Source organism: Coregonus clupeaformis, chromosome 29 (assembly GCF_020615455.1).
Source record: "Coregonus clupeaformis isolate EN_2021a chromosome 29, ASM2061545v1, whole genome shotgun sequence".
Lineage (NCBI taxonomy): Eukaryota > Metazoa > Chordata > Actinopteri > Salmoniformes > Salmonidae > Coregonus > Coregonus clupeaformis.
The window spans coordinates 11233016-11253302 of NC_059220.1; the positions used below are offsets into that span (position 1 = coordinate 11233016).

The 20287-nt window shown below is 48.4% G+C and overlaps 1 protein-coding gene across 1 annotated transcript in view; it reads right to left on the reverse strand.

The window, feature by feature from the left end:
* LOC121544659 (mitotic deacetylase-associated SANT domain protein) overlaps nt 1–19829 on the reverse strand; it is a 30743-nt gene extending 10914 nt beyond the window's left edge. The window contains exons 1-8 of the mRNA XM_045209048.1: nt 18927–19829; nt 17880–18452; nt 10522–10842; nt 8584–8971; nt 4294–4360; nt 2637–2779; nt 2279–2382; nt 733–808 (exon numbers count right to left, since the gene is read on the reverse strand). Coding sequence (XP_045064983.1) covers nt 733–808; nt 2279–2382; nt 2637–2779; nt 4294–4360; nt 8584–8971; nt 10522–10842; nt 17880–18452; nt 18927–19829 — 2575 coding nt within the window. The remainder of the gene's footprint in view (nt 1–732; nt 809–2278; nt 2383–2636; nt 2780–4293; nt 4361–8583; nt 8972–10521; nt 10843–17879; nt 18453–18926) is intronic.
* Between the last annotated feature and the right edge of the window lie 458 nt (nt 19830–20287).

Sequence of the window (20287 nt, forward strand, 5' to 3'; positions counted from 1 at the left end):
GACACACACAGGCGCACACACACACACACACACACACACACACACACACACACACACGACTGGTTGGACAAACAATAGTTCTCTGTCCTCTTTTTGGGATTAACCATATGCCACAACCCCACAAACCCCCTCTACCCCGTCCTCTCCCACTCCACCTCTCACTCCGCTCCCATCACCCCCAGCAACACTCTCAATCCTCCACAGTTTCCCTTCCACAGCCCCCCCCACACCCCCCACCTCTACCCACGGACACACACCCCTCCTCCCACTCCATCCACCACCAGCTAGCACCTCCCCTCCCTTCAGCTGCCATTGTTTAAGGCTGAGGGGGGCTTTGGAGCCTCCCCCTGTTACTAGAGGAGAGAAGAAAAGGACTCATTCCAGTATTCAGACAGCACAGGCATGCCTGCAGGAATGCACTTTGACATAATCCAGTGAAGTTTGATGATTCTGATTTGGTAAAAGTACCCACATAGTGAGTTAGAGACACAGTAAGAGAGTGCCAGGGGAGAAAGCAGTGCGATAACCATTGACATAACACTGTACAGATATAAAGTGTTATATGTAGGTTTGTAGAATTCCTGTAACTTTTCAAAAAATTCCCAGGTTTTCCAGAAATCCTGTTTAGAGGATTCCAGATTTCTTGCTTTTTCCCTCCTAATTTCTGGAAAACCTGGGACTTTTAGGAAAGTGAACAGTATTTTGCAACCCTAGTTCTATGTCATGACCAACCGGAGTAGTGGTAGTATCCTAGACGGTGGTTCTTTGGGAAGATGGGGTTTTTCAACAGCAGGCGGGCCAACGCTTCCTGAAAACCAAGAACAACATATCAACCCAACCATTTACAAATTAACTCTGAAGAGCAATAAATGAAAAATGTGTTTATTTTTTGCAACAGTTTATGAGTCTCCGAGCAATACTTTAAATCAAGGTTTACTTGGCTGGTTTCTGGAGAACACACAGGACACTGATCAGAGTTCTACTTGATATTGATAGGCTGATCTGTCCCTAATACTGAGGGGATTAACCGGGAGATATACTGTAAGAGAGCAACATGCCTCCTGCTGCTGCAGAGACAGAGAGAGAGGGAGAGAGAGATAGAGAACTTCACACACTGACAGCCACCCTGTCTCCTTGACAACAACATGGCCAAATGCTGCAAGCTGGAGCCACTAGTATAGGCCGCCTCCCTCTCTCTATCTCACTCCCTCTAGCTCACTGTCTCGCTCTCTCTCTCTATCTCACTGTCTCTCTCTCTCTCTCACTCCCTCTCCTCTAGCTCACTGTCTCGCTCTCTCTCTCTCTCTCTCTCTCTCTCTCTCTCTCTCTCTCTATCTCTATCTCTTTAATTGAACACATTGCTGTGTTTCTGCCCAAGGCCCCATACATGACCTTTACTCCAGTGTGTCAGCGTGTGTCAGCGTGTGTGTGTGTACTGTATCAGTGTATGTGTGTGTGTAAGCGTTTTCTACATTGGGCAGATAGAGCACTGAGCATATCTGATAACAAAAAAACACCTAGATTCAAGGAGAACATGGCTACTAGCTGGAATAGTGGACTCACTAGCCACTGTGCTGCACCACATCTGCTACGTGTTAGATACACAGTGGTTGACTCTGCTGAGTGACAGCACTAACAATTCCTCCACCCCTAAAACCCTTACCAAACCATACACCCTAATCCCCTTACCAAACCATACACCCTAATCCCCTTACCAAACCATACACCCTAATAACCCTTACCAAACCATACACCCTAATAACCCTTACCAAACCATTCACCCTAATACCCTTACCAAACCATACACCCTAATACCCTTACAAACCATACACCCTAATACCCTTACCAAACCATACACCCTAATCCCCTTACCAAACCATACACCCTAATAACCCTTACCAAACCATTCACCCTAATACCCTTACCAAACCATACATCCTAATACCCTTACAAACCATTCACCCTAATACCTTACCAAACCATACACCATTTGTGTTTGCAGGAGGTAGAGAGTGCTGTGCTAAATGGCTCAAATCAAAACATAAAAAATGTAATGCATTGTGTATGCATTTGGTGGTGGTTTAGCAAGTTATATGCTGGTCTGGATATTGGAACACAGCCGGGGTCCCGTTAAATCCCAAGATCAGTGCTCTGTTCAGTACACACAAGATGGAAGAAAAGCCTCACAAACTGAGGTACAATCTGTCAACACCCAAACACTATTTTTCGTTTTCTGTCATCCCTCCTCAGTCATCATGACCCATCATGCATTGCTCACCATGATGTCACCATTGCACTCGTACAGGCAGTGCAGCGCTAGCTCCTGATTGGTCCCTCCACCGTGCAGAGCGCTTGAGCACGCCAGGTTCATGAGGTCATCCACTGAAGAGAGAGCGAGAGGGTGGCGGGGGGGGAGAGGGGAGAGATAGAGAGAGAGAGAGAGAGAGAGAGAGAGAGAGAGAGAGATCGTGATTGAGATAGCATGATCAGCAAAATTTCTCCACTGGGTTCTTCAAATCACTACTGAATGCTTGATTTACTGACTAATTTCTATTGGATAATACCTGGTTAATGACAGTATTATGACAGATTATTAATGGTGGGAAAGTCAGCTGATACGTATGTTAGTGTGTTACCTCTCTCCCGATCTCCAGGTTTAGCCTCTAGGTTGTGAAGAGGAGCCCAGACCAGCTCAGCCTTGGGATGGTCTTGTTGGGCCGCTGAACGCTGCCTCAGCTCTGGTACCTCTGCCTGGTACCTCACACCGATGTTTATACGCCTGAGATGACAGAATGTACAGTCAGTGGTCAGTTGGAGAGATGGGAGACACTTTCTGAAATGCGCATGATAGGCAGTCTATGTGCTGCTATGGCACAGCCTCCATTATTCGAATTCTAGATCATATTGTTGTGATTGACAGGGAAGCTTTCGTAAGTTAGGTCAATTTTCTATTTAAAGAAAAATAATGTGAATAAGTGTTCTTATACAGACATGTAGTTAACTAGTGGTCGGCTGGTTGGCAGAAATAAGCCACAGCTAATCATTTAAAATAACTGTCTGCTGCACTGAAGCAACAGGACGATGATAAAGCTGTAAGTGGATCAGGTTACCCCCAGGATACCCCTCCAATGATAGCTACTGGCGGCTTTGAAAACAGTCTGGAACGCAGACACTATTTTTGCCTGCTCCCTCCCTGGGCTGCAGCCTGCTAGCTCAGTTCAGGTCCCCTCCCCTCCCACAGAGTGAGCTAGCTGGGGAGTGTTCAGCAGGGCACAACGTTGTAGAACATTCAGATAGAAATATATTAGGCCTACGTAAAACAAACAAGCATCTGTGACATGTAGAATAAAGGATCACGTCAGCTCTATTAATATGATTTCTATCTGCAACGTTCACAAAGTTAGCCTCCTGAACTAACCCTGGTGTAAGCTGATCTGGCTGAGGACTACATGGACTTTTCCAATAAGAAACAATCGTATTTGTTTCCCCGTTGCAAAATGTTTTGCTACATTGTACACTAATCAACAGGCCCCTGCTGTAAGCTGATCTGGCTGAGGGGGCTGAGGGGGACTGTTTAAGGAGGAAGCAGAAGAGGAAACAAAGTGGAGGCTGGCTGCTCCAGACTCAGCTGAAAGACCTGATTTATCACCACTGGAGGATGTCCCCGCCTGGCCCGCCCGGCCGGCCTGACTACTAGCCAGCTGCTACCAGTCAGAGAGAGGAAGAAAGGGAATGTAAGACAACCCACAATGCACCCTGTCTCTCCTCACCAACCACCCCCACCTCCCACACACACACCGTGCTCACACACACACACACTCCTCTGTCTTTGTGGATAAAATCAGGGCTGTGATACAGGCTAACTGGGTCAGATCCAAAGCACCCAATCTATCCTTTCATAACTAACATACAAATAGTCCTCCTCTGCTGCAGCACATATCAATAGACTCAGCACCATCACTGAGAAAGACACACTGTGTACCATTTGACTAGTTGTTGGGCCTTGGATGAATATCTGCTCTGACTCTAACTTTGATTTAAGAGTACTTTGATTTAAAAGTACTTTGATTTAAAAGTACTTTGATTTAAGATGACTTTGATTTAAAATTACTTTGATTTAAAAGTACTTTGATTTAAGATGACTTTGATTTAAAATTACTTTGATTTAAGAGTACTTTGATTTCTCAGGCTCGGATCTTAAACTTGAGATCCATACACGTAACTGATAATGGGGTGAAGGGAGTATGGAGGGTGGTGTGTTCTGTGTGTGTGTGTGTGTGTGTGTGTACTCACGGTTCTATGCTGACTGGAGTGGCCTCACCGATCACTGAGAGCACTGGTGGGGTTATGTCAACGCTGTCTGAAAAAAAAAAAAAAGTATGTTAAATGTACTATTCTTATCTTCTTACAGCAGAAATATTTAGCATAGCAGATTTTGAGGAAGTGTGCTTACTTCATGCGCATTACTCAAGAAACGTTTATATGAGGGAATAATGTTATGATCCAACTCCCACAGCTAATCAAATCCAATTTTATTTGCCACATGCGCTGAATACAACAGGTGTAGACCTTACAGTGAAATGCTTACAAGCCCTTAACCAACAATGCAGTATTAAGAAAAATAAGTGTTAAGTAAAAAATTGAAAAGTAAAAAATAAAATAAATAACAGTAGAGAGGCTATATACAGGGGGTACAGTGGGGAAAAAAAGTATTTAGTCAGCCACCAATTGTGCAAGTTCTCCCACTTAAAAAGATGAGAGAGGCCTGTAATTTTCATCATAGGTACACGTCAACTATGACAGACAAATTGAGAAAAAATAATCCAGAAAATCCCATTGTAGGATTTTTAATGAATTTATTTGCAAATTATGGTGGAAAATAAGTATTTGGTCACCTACAAACAAGCAAGATTTCTGGCTCTCACAGACCTGTAACTTCTTCTTTAAGAGGCTCCTCTGTCCTCCACTGTTACCTGTATTAATGGCACCTGTTTGAACTTGTTATCAGTATAAAAGACACCTGTCCACAACCTCAAACGGTCACACTCCAAACTTCACAATGGCCAAGACCAAAGAGCTGTCAAAGGACACCAAAAACAAAATTGTAGACCTGCACCAGGCTGGGAAGACTGAATCTGCAATAGGTAAGCAGCTTGGTTTGAAGAAATCAACTGTGAAAGCAATTATTAGGAAATGGAAGACATACAAGACCACTGATAATCTCCCTCGATCTGGGGCTCCACGCAAGATCTCACCCCGTGGGGTCAAAATGATCACAAGAACGGTGAGCAAAAATCCCAGAACCACACGGGGGGACCTAGTGAATGACCTGCTGAGAGCTGGGACCAAAGTAACAAAGCCAACCATCAGTAACACACTACGCCGCCAGGGACTCAAATCCTGCAGTGCAAGACGTGTCCCCCTGCTTAAGCCAGTACATGTCCAGGCCCGTCTGAAGTGCATTTGGATGATCCAGAAGAGGATTGGGAGAATGTCATATGGTCAGATGAAACCAAAATATAACTTTTTTGGTAAAAACTCAACTCGTCATGTTTGGAGGACAAAGAATGCTGAGTTGCATCCAAAGAACACCATACCTACTGTGAAGCATGGGGTTGGAAACATCATGCTTTGGGGCTGTTTTTCTGCAAAGGGACCAGGACGACTGATCCGTGTAAAGGAAAGAATGAATGGGGCCATGTATCGTGAGATTTTGAGTGAAACCCTCCTTCCATCAGCAAGGGCATTGAAGATGAAACGTGGCTGGGTCTTTCAGCATGACAATGATCCCAAACACACCGCCCGGGCAACGAAGGAGTGGCTTCGTAAGAAGCATTTCAAGGTCCTGGAGTGGCCTAGCCAGTCTCCAGATCTCAACCCCATAGAAAATCTTTGGAGGGGAGTTGAAAGTCTGTGTTGCCCAGCGACAGCCCCAAAACATCACTGCTCTAGAGGAGATCTGCATGGAGGAATGGGCCAAAATACCAGCAACAGTGTGTGAAAACCTTGTGAAGACTTACAGAAAACGTTTGACCTGTGTCATTGCCAACAAAGGGTATATAACAAAGTATTGAGAAACTTTTGTTATTGACCAAATACTTATTTTCCACCATCATATGCCAATAAATTCATTTAAAATCCTACAATGTGATTTTCTGGAATTTTTTTTCTCATTTTGTCTGTCATAGTTGACGTGTACCTATGATGAAAATTACAGGCCTCTCTCATCTTTTTAAGTGGGAGAACTTGCACAATTGGTGGCTGACTAAATACTTTTTTTCCCCACTGTATACAGAGTAAATGTGCGGGGGCACCGGTCAGTCGAGGTAATTGAGGTAATATGTACATGTGGGTAGAGTTAAAGTGACTATGCATACAGTGAGGGAAAAAAGTATTTGATCCCCTGCTGATTTTGTACATTTGCCCACTGACATAGAAATGATCAGTCTATAATTTTAATGGTAGGTTTATTTGAACAGTGAGAGACAGAATAACAACAAAAGAATCCAGAAAAACGCATGTCAAAAATGTTATAAATTGATTTGCATTTTAATGAGGGAAATAAGTATTTGACCCCCTCTCAATCAGAAAGATTTCTGGCTCCCAGGTGTCTTTTATACAGGTAATGAACTGAGAATAGGAGCACACTCTTAAAGGGAATGCTCCTAATCTATATAAAATACACCTGTCCACAGAAGCAATCAATCAATCAGATTCCAAACTCTCCACCATGGCCAAGACCAAAGAGCTCTCCAAGGATGTCAGGGACAAGATTGTAGACCAACACAAGGCTGGAATGGGCTACAAGACCATCGCCAAGCAGCTTGGTGAGAAGGTGACAACAGTTGGTGCGATTATTCGCAAATGGAAGAAACACAAAAGAACTGTCAATCTCCCTCGGCCTGGGGATCCATGCAAGATCTCACCTCGTGGAGTTGCAATGATCATGAGAACGGTGAGGAATCAGCCCAGAACTACACGGGAGGATCTTGTCAATGATCTCAAGGCAGCTGGGACCATATTCAACAAGAAAACAATTGGTAACACACTACGCCGTGAAGGACTGAAATCCTGCAACGCCCGCAAGGTCCCCCTGCTCAAAAAAGCACATATACATGCCCGTCTGAAGTTTGCCAATGAACATCTGAATGATTCAGAGGAGAACTGGGTGAAAGTGTTGTGGTCAGATGAGACCAAAATGGAGCTCTTTGGCATCAACTCAACTCGTCGTGTTTGGAGGAGGAGGAATGCTGCCTATGACCCCAAGAACACCATCCCCACCGTCAAACATGGAGGTGGAAACATTATGCTTTGGGGGGGGTTTCTGCTAAGGGGACAGGACAACTTCACCGCATCAAAGGGACGATGGATGGGGCCATGTACTGTCAAATCTTGGGTGAGAACCTCCTTCCCTCAGCCAGGGCATTGAAAATGGGTCGTGGATGGTGGGTATTCCAGCATGACAATGACCCAAAACACACGGCCAAGGCAACAAAGGAGTGGCTCAAAAGAAGCACATTAAGGTCCTGGAGTGGCCTAGCCTAGCCAGTCTCCAGACCTTAATCCCATAGAAAATCTGTGGAGGGAGCTGAAGGTTCGAGTTGCCAAACATCAGCCTCGAAACCTTAATGACTTGGAGAAGATCTGCAAAGGGAGTGGGACAAAATCCCTCCTGAGATGTGTGCAAACCTGGTGGCCAACTACAAGAAACGTCTGACCTCTGTGGTTGCCAACAAGGGTTTTGCCACCAAGTACTAAGTTATGTTTTGCAGAGGGGTCAAATACTTATTTCCCTCATTAAAATGACAATCAATTTATAACATTTTTGACATGCGTTTTTCTGGATTTTTTTGTTGTTATTCTGTCTCTCACTGTTCAAATAAACCTACCATTAAAATTATAGACTGATCATTTCTTTGTCAGTGGGCAAACGTACAAAATCAGCAGGGGATCAAATACTTTTTTTCCCTCACTGTAGATAATAAACAGAGTAAAAGAGGGGGTGGGGTGGGGGGACAATGCAAATAGTCTGGGTAGCCATGATTAGCTGTTCAGGAGTCTTATGGCTTGGGGGTAGAAGCTGTTAAGAAGCCTTTTGGACCTAGACTTGGCGCTCCGGTACCGCTTGCCGTGTGGTAGCACAGAGAACAGTCTATGACTAGGGTGGCTGGAGTTTTTAACAATTTTTAGGGCCTTCCTCTGACACCGCCTGGTATAGAGGTCCTGGATGGCAGGAAGCTTGGCCCCAGTGATGTAATGGGCCGTACGCACTACCCTCTGTAGTGCCTTGCGGTCGGCGGCCGAGCAGTTGCCATACCAGCTACAGTTCATTCTGATGACAGCTTGTTTAAATCCTAAACACCAGTAGGACACAGGTTGAGTAGGTTTGGACAACAACGCCCAGAATCACACAGGTTGAGTAAGTTTGGACTACAACCCCCAGATGCACACAGGTTGAGTAGGTTTAGATTACAAGCCCCAGAAGCACATGGGTTGAGTAGGTTTGGACTACAACCCCCAGAAGCACACAGGTTGAGTAGGTTTGTACTACAACCCCAGTAGGCCCCAGGTAGTGGTACTCACTGGATCTCAGCAGGCTGCGTGTGGCTGATTTGGGCGTGATGGGTGGAGGCAGACCCTGGTTGGAGGAAGACCCTGGCTGGAGGCAGACTCTTGGTGGAGGAAGACCCTGGCTGGAGGCAGCAGAGGAGAGGAAGGTAGAGAAGTAGAGACCTGATCCCCCTCTCACCGGGCTGAGGATGGGCGGGGGGGTGTAGGGCGGCATGGTCAGGGGGTTGTCTATCAGCCGGACAGGGGAGCGGAGGTGGCTCTGGTAGGGTGTGATGCTGGAGTAGACCGGGGGGGCAATGAAGGTGCCAGGCTTGGGAGGCGGGATGAAGAGGGGTTCGGGCCGGGGACGCCGTTTGGGCTTTTTGCCGTCGTTGTCGTTCCCTCCCTCGGTTCCGCCGTTCTAAAGGAGGTAGAACATCAGTACAAACATACAAATACATGACAAACTACGAGGCACTGATCCATGTCCACCCTGTCCACACTACTATACACCAGTTAGTATGAAGCAATGTTTACAGCATGCAGTCTAAGTGAGTTGTTCATCTGGTCAGACACTAGAGAGAGGATACATTCTACATCAGGGGTCTCCAACAGGTCGATCGCAGCCCACCTATGAGTAGCTCGCCAAACTATTCTCAAAGTACATGCAATTTTGATGTGTTCCACCGCAAAATGTCATAAACAAATCTCACAAGTATCAGACACTGCAAGCTCCCAGCTATTATGTAACCAATGGAACATTGGCATTATCCCACCCCTGGTTAGCCACGATTGGCTTAAAAAGCAAAACCTAACACAATATCTGCCAATTAATTTCCATCAATATTGCCCCTGTCTGTCTGTGTGGTGTGGGCGTATGTCTAACACTGCGTGTAGCCATGTGATAACCATCTTGTGGGTTGACAGAAATACTTTCCCCAAAACCTTCTCAATTAAAATGTTAACTGCAAAGTAGGCTTACCTGGCAGAAGTATATCATGAGGAAGTATATCATTTGTATCTATTATTAGTTATTTGCTAACTTTGCCACGAAATGACCAGCAGCAATACAGAACCATCGCTAGACCGGTACATTAGACCTCACATTCCTCATTAAAGGGGAAATACACAAATAAATCCACATTTGTTTGTTTTCTTCCAGACCTAAAAAAAATGGTCTTCTGATGTGATTTAAGCATTGACATCGACTCAGAACATCAAATTTCGTTGTTTCTCTATGAACAATTGTAATCTAAAACCAGGAAAAATAAAACAGACAAAACATAATTTGGGAGAAATAAAATCACAGATTTTATAGGGCCCCCTTAGAATAGTTTATTAACCATTATTTTACCAGGTATATTGACAGAAAACATAGTGCACTACTTTCTCTTGTACACTAAGGACCCGGGGAAGAGTTGCAGGGGAGAGAAGAGAAGAATGTGCCTTTTTGAAAGCTAGAATAAAAATGAGTAGCATGACATGTTTCAAGTAGCTCTCATGCTAGAAAAGGTTGGAGACCCCTGTTCTACATTATCTACAGTTCACTCCCACCTTATATACATGATCCCCCATACAGTACACAGTACACCCTCACCATATATACTGTACATTATCCCCCCACACATAACATGTCCAGTACACCCCCACCCTGGTTCTTGTACAGTACAGTATAGCAGTAGGCTATACCTCCATCTATAGCGTGGATAACCCCTGCTAATCTCCTTGACCTGATCTGGGGCAGCAGGGAGGGAGGGGGAGGGGCAGGGTTGGAATGAGGGCAGAGAGAGACATTGGGGGAAACAGGGGAGAGTTGGGTGCTGGATGAGGGGGAGTGCAAGAGCATGGTGGCAGGACATGTAGGATTATAAGAGATTATAGGGGAACAGAGGTATGAACCAAGCCCCTGCTGATGGCACTAGAGGAGACGTCAGTAAGGTGTGTATGTGAGGGGAGGACACTAGCACCCACCTGTCCTGAGCTCTCTGACAGAGAGTTCCTGAGCGATCGCCTGCGGGTGACAATGACGGAGGGTTTGCCGTCCATGCTGGTCACGTCCTGGAGGGTGAAGGGTCTCTGTGGCAAGCCTGCGCCCAGGGTAGATTGCTCCCCGTCTGGGGAGGACGAGGACGAGGGGGGGTCTGACCTCCGTACGGGGACTGACACAGGGATGACCAGCGGCATCATGCTCTCATCACGGGGCCGCTTGACACTGTGGCCCCCTGAATCCCTGTCCATGGTCCCTCGCCCTGGCGCTGGTCTTTGGGGGCTCCAGGGCCTGTGGTGCTGCGCCTGATGACGAGACAGACAGATACACACATCATCAAATACCTGACTGGAGAGGCTACCTGAACAAGCTTCCTTTACAGATCAAATGAGCAAACAAACTACTTACTACTTAATGTGTTGTCGTACTGAAGTGAACCTATAATAGAATTATACTACCAGGAAGCAAACACTAGCATAATGCCGTAAACTGACTTTCAATTCCCTAAATAAACATAATAAAATGAAGTGTATTTCATCAGCTGAAGCCCATAGGAGTGAGTGAGTGTGGCAGATGCCTATAGGAGTGAGTGAGTGTGGCAGATGCCTATAGGAGTGAGTGAGAGTGGCAGATGCCTATAGGAGTGAGTGAGTATGGCAGATGCCTATAGGAGTGAGTGAGTGTGGCAGATGCCTATAGGAGTGAGTGAGTGTGGCAGATGCCTATAGGAGTGAGTGAGTGTGGCAGATGCCTATAGGAGTGAGTGAGTGTGGCAGATGCCCATAGGAGTGAGTGAGTGTGGCAGATGCCCATAGGAGTGAGTGAGTGTGGCAGATGCCCATAGGAGTGAGTGAGTGTGGCAGATGCCTATAGGAGTGAGTGAGTGTGGCAGATGCCTATAGGAGTGAGTGAGTGTGGCAGATGCCTATAGGAGTGAGTGAGTGTGGCAGATGCCTATAGGAGTGAGTGAGTGTGGCAGATGCCTATAGGAGTGAGTGAGTGTGGCAGATGCCTATAGGAGTGAGTGAGTGTGGCAGATGCCTATAGGAGTGAGTGAGTGTGGCAGATGCCTATAGGAGTGAGTGAGTGTGGCAGATGCCTATAGGAGTGAGTATGACCTGATGCTAGAGGCCTATTCCTTGTCTATTCCCAGTGGAAAACTCCAGCCTCCAGCCCCAACACCAGGACAGGAGAAAGAGAGGCATACATTTTGCTGAGCACCGCACACTTACACCCCCGCTTTGATGGAATCAATGGGGGAGGATGGAGGAGTGCAGAGTGAAACGGGTCCAGTCAGCATTCAGCAGGTTAACCTAGCAGTCCTATTCTATATGCTATATGGTGAGGCATGAGGCAGACACAAGGGAGTGCACCGTTACACGCTAGATATAATGTAGGGGAAGACCAAGGCTGCATATACCCCTTACCATCCCCACGTTGTAAAACATATAGAGAGTAAAAGCAGGCGAGCTGCTTCTTTTTGGGCCTTTTCTGGTGTTTTGTGGTGGAAAACTGAGCTTATCGAGCGTAACACGTCAACCCTGTTAACCATAGATAGACAACCTAGAAATGTTTTAACAACAACAACAAAATTGTGAAGCTTGCATTCAATTGCCCCTCCCTGTTGCACACAACACAATTCCATTTCCCATCACAAGGCGATTTATGACTGATTTAAGATGAAATCGTCAACCCTGTTACGGTGAACACTGTTACTTTATTTGGCACTTACTATAGTAATGTTTGTATTATCCTCTTGAGAAGAGAAAACATATTTTTTATTAAGTTGAACATTTGCTCTTTATGACACAATGTTAAAACTGTTACAGACCTATATCCATCCTGCCCTGCCTTTCGAAAGATTTTGAAAGCCAAGTTAACAAACAGATCACCGACCATTTCGAATCACACCGTACCTTCTCCGCTATGCAATCCGGTTTCCGAGCTGGTCATGGGTGCACCTCAGCCACGCTCAAGGTCCTAAACTATATTATAACCGCGATCGATAATAGACAGTACTGTGCAGCTGTCTTCATTGACCTGGCCAAGGCTTTCGACTCTGTCAACCACCGCATTCTTATTGGCAGACTAAATAGCCTTGGTTTCTCAAATGACTGCCTCGCCTGGTTCACCAACTACTTCTCAGATAGAGTTCAATGTGTCAAATCGGAGGGCCTGTTGTCTGGACCTATGTCAGTCTCTATGGGGGTGCCACAGGGTTCAATTCTTGGGCCGACTCTTTTCTCTGTGTATATCAATGATGTCGCTCTTGCTGCCGGTGATTCTCAGATCCACCTCTACACAGACGACACCATTTTGTATATATCTGGCCCTTCATTGGACACTGTGTTAACAAACCTCCAAACGAGCTTCAGTGCCATACAACACTCCTTCCGTAGCCTCCAACTGCTCTTAAACACAAGTAAAACTAAATGCATGCTCTTCAATCAAATGCTGCTGGCACCCGCCCACCCGACTAGAATCACTACTCTCGACGGGTCTGACCTAGAGTATGTGGACAACTACAAATACCTAGGTGTCTGGTTAGACTGTCAACTCTCCTTCCAGACTCATATTAAGCATCTCCAATCCAAAGTTAAATCTAGAATCGGCTTCCTATTTCGCAACAAAGTGTCACGGTCGTCTATGTCGTCCAAGTATGACCAAGGCGCAACGTGTCCAAGAAACATGACTTTATTAATCAAAGTAACCAAATACAAAACAAAAGACGACTCAAATGAAGTCCACGGTACAACAGACCGAAAACGGAACAAAAACCCACAAAAACACAGTGCAACCACAACAGTTTAAATATGGCTCCCAATCAGAGATAACGAGCCGACAGCTGTCACTCGTTACCTCCGATTGGGAGTCACATGAATAATCAAGAACCACCACAACATAGAAATGAACACCTAGAAACCAACATAGAAATACACCCAAAAGAAAATGAACAACCCTGGCTCAATAATCAAAGTCCATGGAGCCAGAGTGTCACAGTACCCCCCTAAAGGTGCGAACTCCGGGCGCACCAGCATACAGTCTAGGGGAGGGTCTGGGTGGGCGTCTGTCCATGGTGGCGGCTCTGGCACTGGTCGTGGTCCCCACCCCACCATAGTCACTACCCGCTTACGTAGCCTCCTCCAAATGACCACCCCCAACTAAACCCCACAGGATTAAGGGGCAGCACTGGACTAAGAGGCATCACCGGACTCAGGGGCAGCACCGGACTAAGGGGCAGCACCGGGCTAAGGGGGCAGCACCGGGCTAAGGGGCAGCACCGGACTAAGGGGCAGCACCGGGCTAAGGGGCAGCACCGGACTAAGGGGCAGCACCGGACTAAGGGGCAGCTCCGGACTGAATGGCGGATCCTGGCTGGTTGGCTCTGGCTGATCCTGGCTGGCTGGCGGATCCGGGCTGGGACGGCTCTGGCGGATCCTGGCTGGACGGCTCTGGCGGATCCTTGCTGGACGGCTCTGGCGGATCCTGGCTGGACGGCTCTGGCGGATCCTGGCTGGACGGCTCTGGCGGATCCTGGCTGGACGGCTCTGGCGGATCCTGGCTAGACGGCTCTGGCGGATCCTGGCTAGACGGCTCTGGCGGATCCTGGCAGGACGGCTCTGGCGGATCCTGGCTGGACGGCTCTGGCGGATCCTGGCTGGACGGCTCTGGCGGATCCTGGCTGGGACGGCTCATGGCTGGCTGACGGATCTGGCTGCTCATGGCTGGCTGACGGATCTGGCTGCTCATGGCTGGCTGACGGATCTGGCTGCTCATGGCTGGCTGACGGATCTGGCTGCTCATGGCTGGCTGACGGGTCTGGCTGCTCGTGGCTGGCTGACGGATCTGGCTGCTCGTGGCTGGCTGACGGATCTGGCTGCTCATGGCTGGCTGACGGGTCTGGCTGCTCATGGCTGGCTGACGGATCTGGCTGCTCATGGCTGGCTGACGGATCTGGCTGCTCGCGGCTGGCTGACGGATCTGGCTGCTCGTGGCTGGCTGGACGGATCTGGCTGCTCATGGCTGGCTGACGGATCTGGCTGCTCATGGCTGGCTGACGGATCTGGCTGCTCATGGCTGGTTGACGGATCTGGCTGCTCATGGCTGGCTGATGGTGCTGGCTGGGCGGCTGGCGGTGGAGGCGGACCCCAGCCTCGGATTGCGGTCATCACCTCCAGCAGGGCGGCTCCCATCTGCAGGAGCTGCTCTTGCTGGCCCCGAACCTGGGCTTCCAGTCTAGTATGGGCTGCGTCGGCTCCTGCTGATTCCATAGCTGGTGTATGATTCTGTCTGGCGGAAGGCTCTAGCGGCTCCTGTCTGGCGGAAGGCTCTAGCGGCTCCCGGTCTGGCGGACGGCTCTGAAGGCTCATGGCAGACGGGCGGCTTTGCAGGCTCAGTACAGACGGGCGGCTTATGCAGCGCTTGGCAGACGGGCAGTTCAGACGCCATAGGGCAGACGGGCAGTTCAAGCGCCGTTGGGCAGACGGGCAGTTCAGGCGCCGTTGGGCAGACGGCCAGTTCAGGCGCCATTGGGCAGACGGCAGACTCTGGCCGGCTGGCGACGCACCCCGTAGGCTTCGTGCGTGGAGCAGGAACAGGCCGGGCTGGACTGGTGACGCACCCCGTAGGATTCGTGCGTGGAGCAGGAACAGGCCGGGCTGGGCTGGCGACGCGCACCGTATCCCTGGTGCGAGTGGCCGGAACAGGCCGGGCCGGGCTGGCGACGCACATCGTGGACCTGGTGCGTGGAGTAGGAACAGGCCGGTCCGTACCGGGAACACACACCACTGGCCTTAACTGGGGATCAGGAACGGGCCGGACCGGACTGGTAACACACTTCAGTCTCTCACGCCGTGCCACAACAACTTCCCTCCCTCTACTCGCCAATGGCTCCCGTAATCCGATAGCCTTCTCTCCACATCTCCCTGTGGCAGCCTCCTGCTGCCCAGGCGCCCAAGCCATGTGCCCCCCCAAAAAATTTTTTTGGGGTTGCCTCTCGTCCTTCCGACGATGGCCCTGCTGATGCCGTTGCTCCTCTCCTGCCAGGTTCTCCCCCTTCATCGCCCTCCGGTACCGGACGGCCTCCTCCTGCGTAATATGTCCCCAGCCGAGGAGGACATCCACCAGCGTTCTCTCCATACCTGGCGCTTCCTCCCCAAGAAATTCTTGGGTAGTACTCTCGGGCTTCCAGCCTTGCCTCCGTGCTGCCTCCTCATATCGCCGCCTCTCGGCTTTAGCTGCCTCCCGCTCTTCACGAGGACGGCGATATTCTCCCGGTTGATCCCAAGGCCCCCTTACCATCCAGAATCTCCTCCCATGTCCATGAATCCTTTATGGGAGTCCATAAATCCTGTGTAGGTAGGTCCTGTTGCCGCTTGACACGCTGCTTGGTCTTTTTGTGGTGGGTTTTTCTGTCACGGTCGTCTATGTCGTCCAAGTATGACCAAGGCGCAACGTGTCCAAGAAACATGACTTTATTAATCAAAGTAACCAAATACAAAACAAAAGACGACTCAAATGAAGTCCACGGTACAACAGACCGAAAACGGAACAAAAACCCACAAAAACACAGTGCAACCACAACAGTTTAAATATGGCTCCCAATCAGAGATAACGAGCCGACAGCTGTCACTCGTTACCTCCGATTGGGAGTCACATGAATAATCAAGAACCACCACAACATAGAAATGAACACCTAGAAACCAACATAGAAATACACCCAAAAGAAAATGAACAACCCTGGCTCAATAATCAAAGTCCATGGAGCCAGAGTGTCACACAAAGCCTCCTTCACTCATGCTGCCAAACATGCCCTCGTAAAACTGACTATCCTACCGATCCTTGACTTCGGCGATGTCATTTACAAAATAGCCTCCAACACTCTACTCAGCAAATTGGATGTAGTCTATCACAGTGCCATCCGTTTTGTCACCAAAGCCCCATATACTACCCACCACTGTGACCTGTACGCTCTTGTTGGCTGGTCCTCACTACATATTTGCCGACAAACCCACTGGCTTCAGGCCATTTATAAATCACTGCTAGGCAAATCCCCTCCTTATCTTAGCTCATTGGTCACCATAGCAACACCCACCCGTGGTATGCGCTCCAGCAGGTATATCTCACTGGTCACCCCCAAAGCCAACACCTCCTTTGGCCGCCATTCCTTCAAGTTTTCTGCTGCCAATGACTGGAACGAACTGCAAAAATCTCTGAAGCTGGAGACTCTTATCTCCCTCACTAACTTTAAGCATCAGTTGTCAGAGCACCTTACCGATCACTGCACCTGTACACAGCCATTCTGTAATTAGCCCACCCAACTACCTCATCCCCATATTGTTATTTATTTTGCTCATTTGCACCCCAGTATCTCTATTTGCACATCATCTCTTGCACATATATCATTCCAGTGTTAATACTAATTGTAATTATTTTGCACTATGGCCTATTTATTGCCTTACCTCCATAACTTACTACATTTGCACACACTGTATATATATTTTCTATTGTGTTATTGACTGTACGTTTTGTTTTATCCCATGTGTAACTCTGTGTTGTTGTTTTTATCGCACTGCTTTGCTTTATCTTGGCCAGGTCGCAGTTGTAAATGAGAACTTGTTCTCAACTGGCTTACCTGGTTAAATAAAGGTGAAATAAATAAATAAAAGGTGAAATCAAACTTTTTCTTCACCAAGTTACACCTCTCAAAAGGCACCGAATTGGTGTAACGACACTTAGAGCAGTAGGTTAAACTGTCAAAGGTTGCACTGAGGACAAAATACCCACATGTGGTTTGCATTTCTTGCTGTTTTTTGCACACACAAAATAGGAGTAATCCTTATCGTTTTTAGGTCATGCGTTATATCATGAGTAATTGTGCATCCATAACCTATCAATAAAACCCTTCCATGAAGACAGACACTGCTAAATCATTCAGATCTGCTGTGTTAATATTGGGCTGATGATTGCTTATTCTGCTCAGTGCTAATCATTCATAAACAACATCATTTCAGGCTCGATCGGCCTTGGCAGACGCATTAAGCTTTTTGTTTCTGATCTACTTCTAGATAAGGGATCCAGAATCCCTCTGCCATTATACAAAGGTAAACAACAACCAAATGGATGTTTTAACAACATCCATCAAAGAGGACTGTTATTGCAGCTCCTCAAGCCCAATACCACTGTGTGTTTCAATAGATTTGTACGCGAGTGCATATGTATGCATGGAAAGTTCGGTTAAAATTGAAGATGGGATATGCCGTTTATAAAATGTAACTATCATGTAACTATACTATACCCCTCAAAGCATTACAACAAGCACCAGGGTAGCAGAAACAGTTACCTTGACGATGTGTGGCGGTAGGGACTCCATCTCTGAGGCTTTCTGGGCCAGTGTCTCCAGGTTAACCTCCTGGGAGACCCTCCGTTTTCTGCGTGTGCTCTGGATGACCCCTGTAGGGGCCACCTGGGCAATGTGGACATCATCCGCCTTGGGGGCTCCACCTGGCCCCTCAGAGGGCCCATTCTGGGCCCCATCAGATGGGATGAGGAAGGGGTTGTCAACTGGTGGTGGTCCACCTTCCTTGGAGAGTCTCCTGGATCTTCGAAGCTGCAGCTGGAGATGGGGAGGCTGGAGCTGGGTCTCTGTAGGGGGGAGCTGGGATTCTGTGTGGGGGGGAATGTTTAGAGGGTCTGAGGACGTCTCCTGGAGGTCTGGGGGGGTTGATGCCTGAACAGAGGGCTCTTGGGAGTGCACCAACACGGGCGGCTGGGAGTGAGGGTGTGGGTGGGTAGGTGGGTTCTGGCTGCTGGGGTAGTATTCTAGAATATGTTGGGGTTGTTGTTGTTGCTGCAATTGCTGTTGTTGTATTTGTTGTTGTTGCTGTAATTGTTGCTGTATTTGCTGTTGCTGTTGCTGTTGTATTTGTTGTTGTTGTTGTTGCTGTTGTAACTCTTGCTCTTGTTGTATGTGTAGTTGTTGTTGCTGTTGTTGTAAATGCTGTTGATGCTGAAGCATTTGCTGCTGTTGCATCTGATGATGTTGTTGTTGCATATGTTGTTGTTCCTGTAATATTTGTTTCTGTTGCTGTTGTTGTTGTTTTATTTGCTGCTGCTGGAGCTGTGGATGCTGTTGGGTCTGTTGCAGCTGCTGCTGGAGATGTGGATGCTGTTGGCTCTGTGTATGCTGTTGGGTCTGTGGATGCTGTAGGGTCTGTGGATGCTGTTGGGTCTGTGGATGCTGTTGGGTCTGTTGCAGCTGCTGCTGGAGCTGTGGATGCTGTTGGGTCTGTGGATGCTGTTGGGTCTGTGGATGTGGTTGGGGTTTGGGCTGTTGGGTCTGTGGATGTGGTTGGGTCTGTGGATGTGGTTGGGGTTTGGGCTGTTGGACGTTGTAGTTCAGATTGGGTAAAGTCCTGTTGCCCCCCTGAAACACCTGGTAGTAGCCAGCCGTTAGGTGTTGCTTGGGCTGGCCGAAGGCTAGCTGGAAGGGCTGAAGCACGGAGCTGCCCCCAGGGTTGGATGTGCTGTGTTGCTGGGCATTTAGAGCCCCAGGCTTAAGGGTCTGTGGAAACACCTGGTTCTGGGACTGCTGTTGCTGTTGCTGTTGGGAAGCCTGATGCTGCTGCTCCCACTCTAGACTGTGAGGCTTGGCCACATCCCTAACGTCTCTGTAGGCCTCTCCTCCACCAGGGAGAGGGTTAAGGTTAACCACCTGCTTCTGCTGGGGTGGTTGCTTCTCCACAGCCCTACTAGGGGGCTGGATCTGGGGCTGGGGCTGCTGGGGCTGCAGGGGTGGAGGCCCCTCACGGATCTGCTGCTTGGCAAAGGCAGTCTTGGTCTGGGACCGTGAGTCACTGACGTTGACGCCCCCTAGGTACGGAGCAAAGTTCTGCCCCCAGTTAGCCATAGTTACACCCTGTGTCCAGTTCTCAGTTCCAGTTCTCTGTTGAGGCTGTGGTTGAGCTGCTGGGTCCTGGTGAGCCCACTTCATGGGTACAGTCTGTTGGTAATGTCCCCGACTCTGGTCTCCTTTCTCTGGACTGAAGATCACTGAGTTGAGGTACATACCAGTATGTGGAGCCTCTGGGTTGGAGGTTGTGGAGGTGACGGTGCCTGCAGCCTTACTCTGGCCAGGACCAGGATCTGGGGCTGGGGCACCAAGGCCGTAGTAAGAACCTTCTGGATGCTGCTGAGAGGACGTCTCCTTCATCGCCACTCCTTGGTCGTTGAAAAAAGAGATGCGCTTGCCTGTTCTCTTACTGTTGGGTTTCTGCTGGGATGGTAAACTCATGTCTAGCATGAATAACGGGGCTAGGTGGAGGTGGGGGGTGTATGGGGTACTAGGTATACAACAGTCCCCCAACCACACAGACCACCAATCAACGTATGGCCCAAAGTGGTTCTCTTCCACTGTCCTTATCTGAAGACAAAGGGATTAGAATGTTCACAGCACACACCCTAGGAGAGGGAGTTGCATATTTCAACAGAAATCACCAAACCACATATGCAACCAACAGCCAGGGAGTTGGACTGGACGTAGACCAAACCCAGTCTTCTCCTTCTTCCCTTTAACTCGTCTTCCTGCTGTATTGAGAGGTTGCCGGTGCTGATAGAGATGTCTGGATGTCCACTAGCCTCGTTCATTCATGGGAGACATCCTGTGAAGAGACCAGAGGGGTCAGGCATGTTACAGGGCAGTCCAGAGAGGTCCCAACAGGGTTCCTAATGGACCTATTGTTAAAGCTGCCT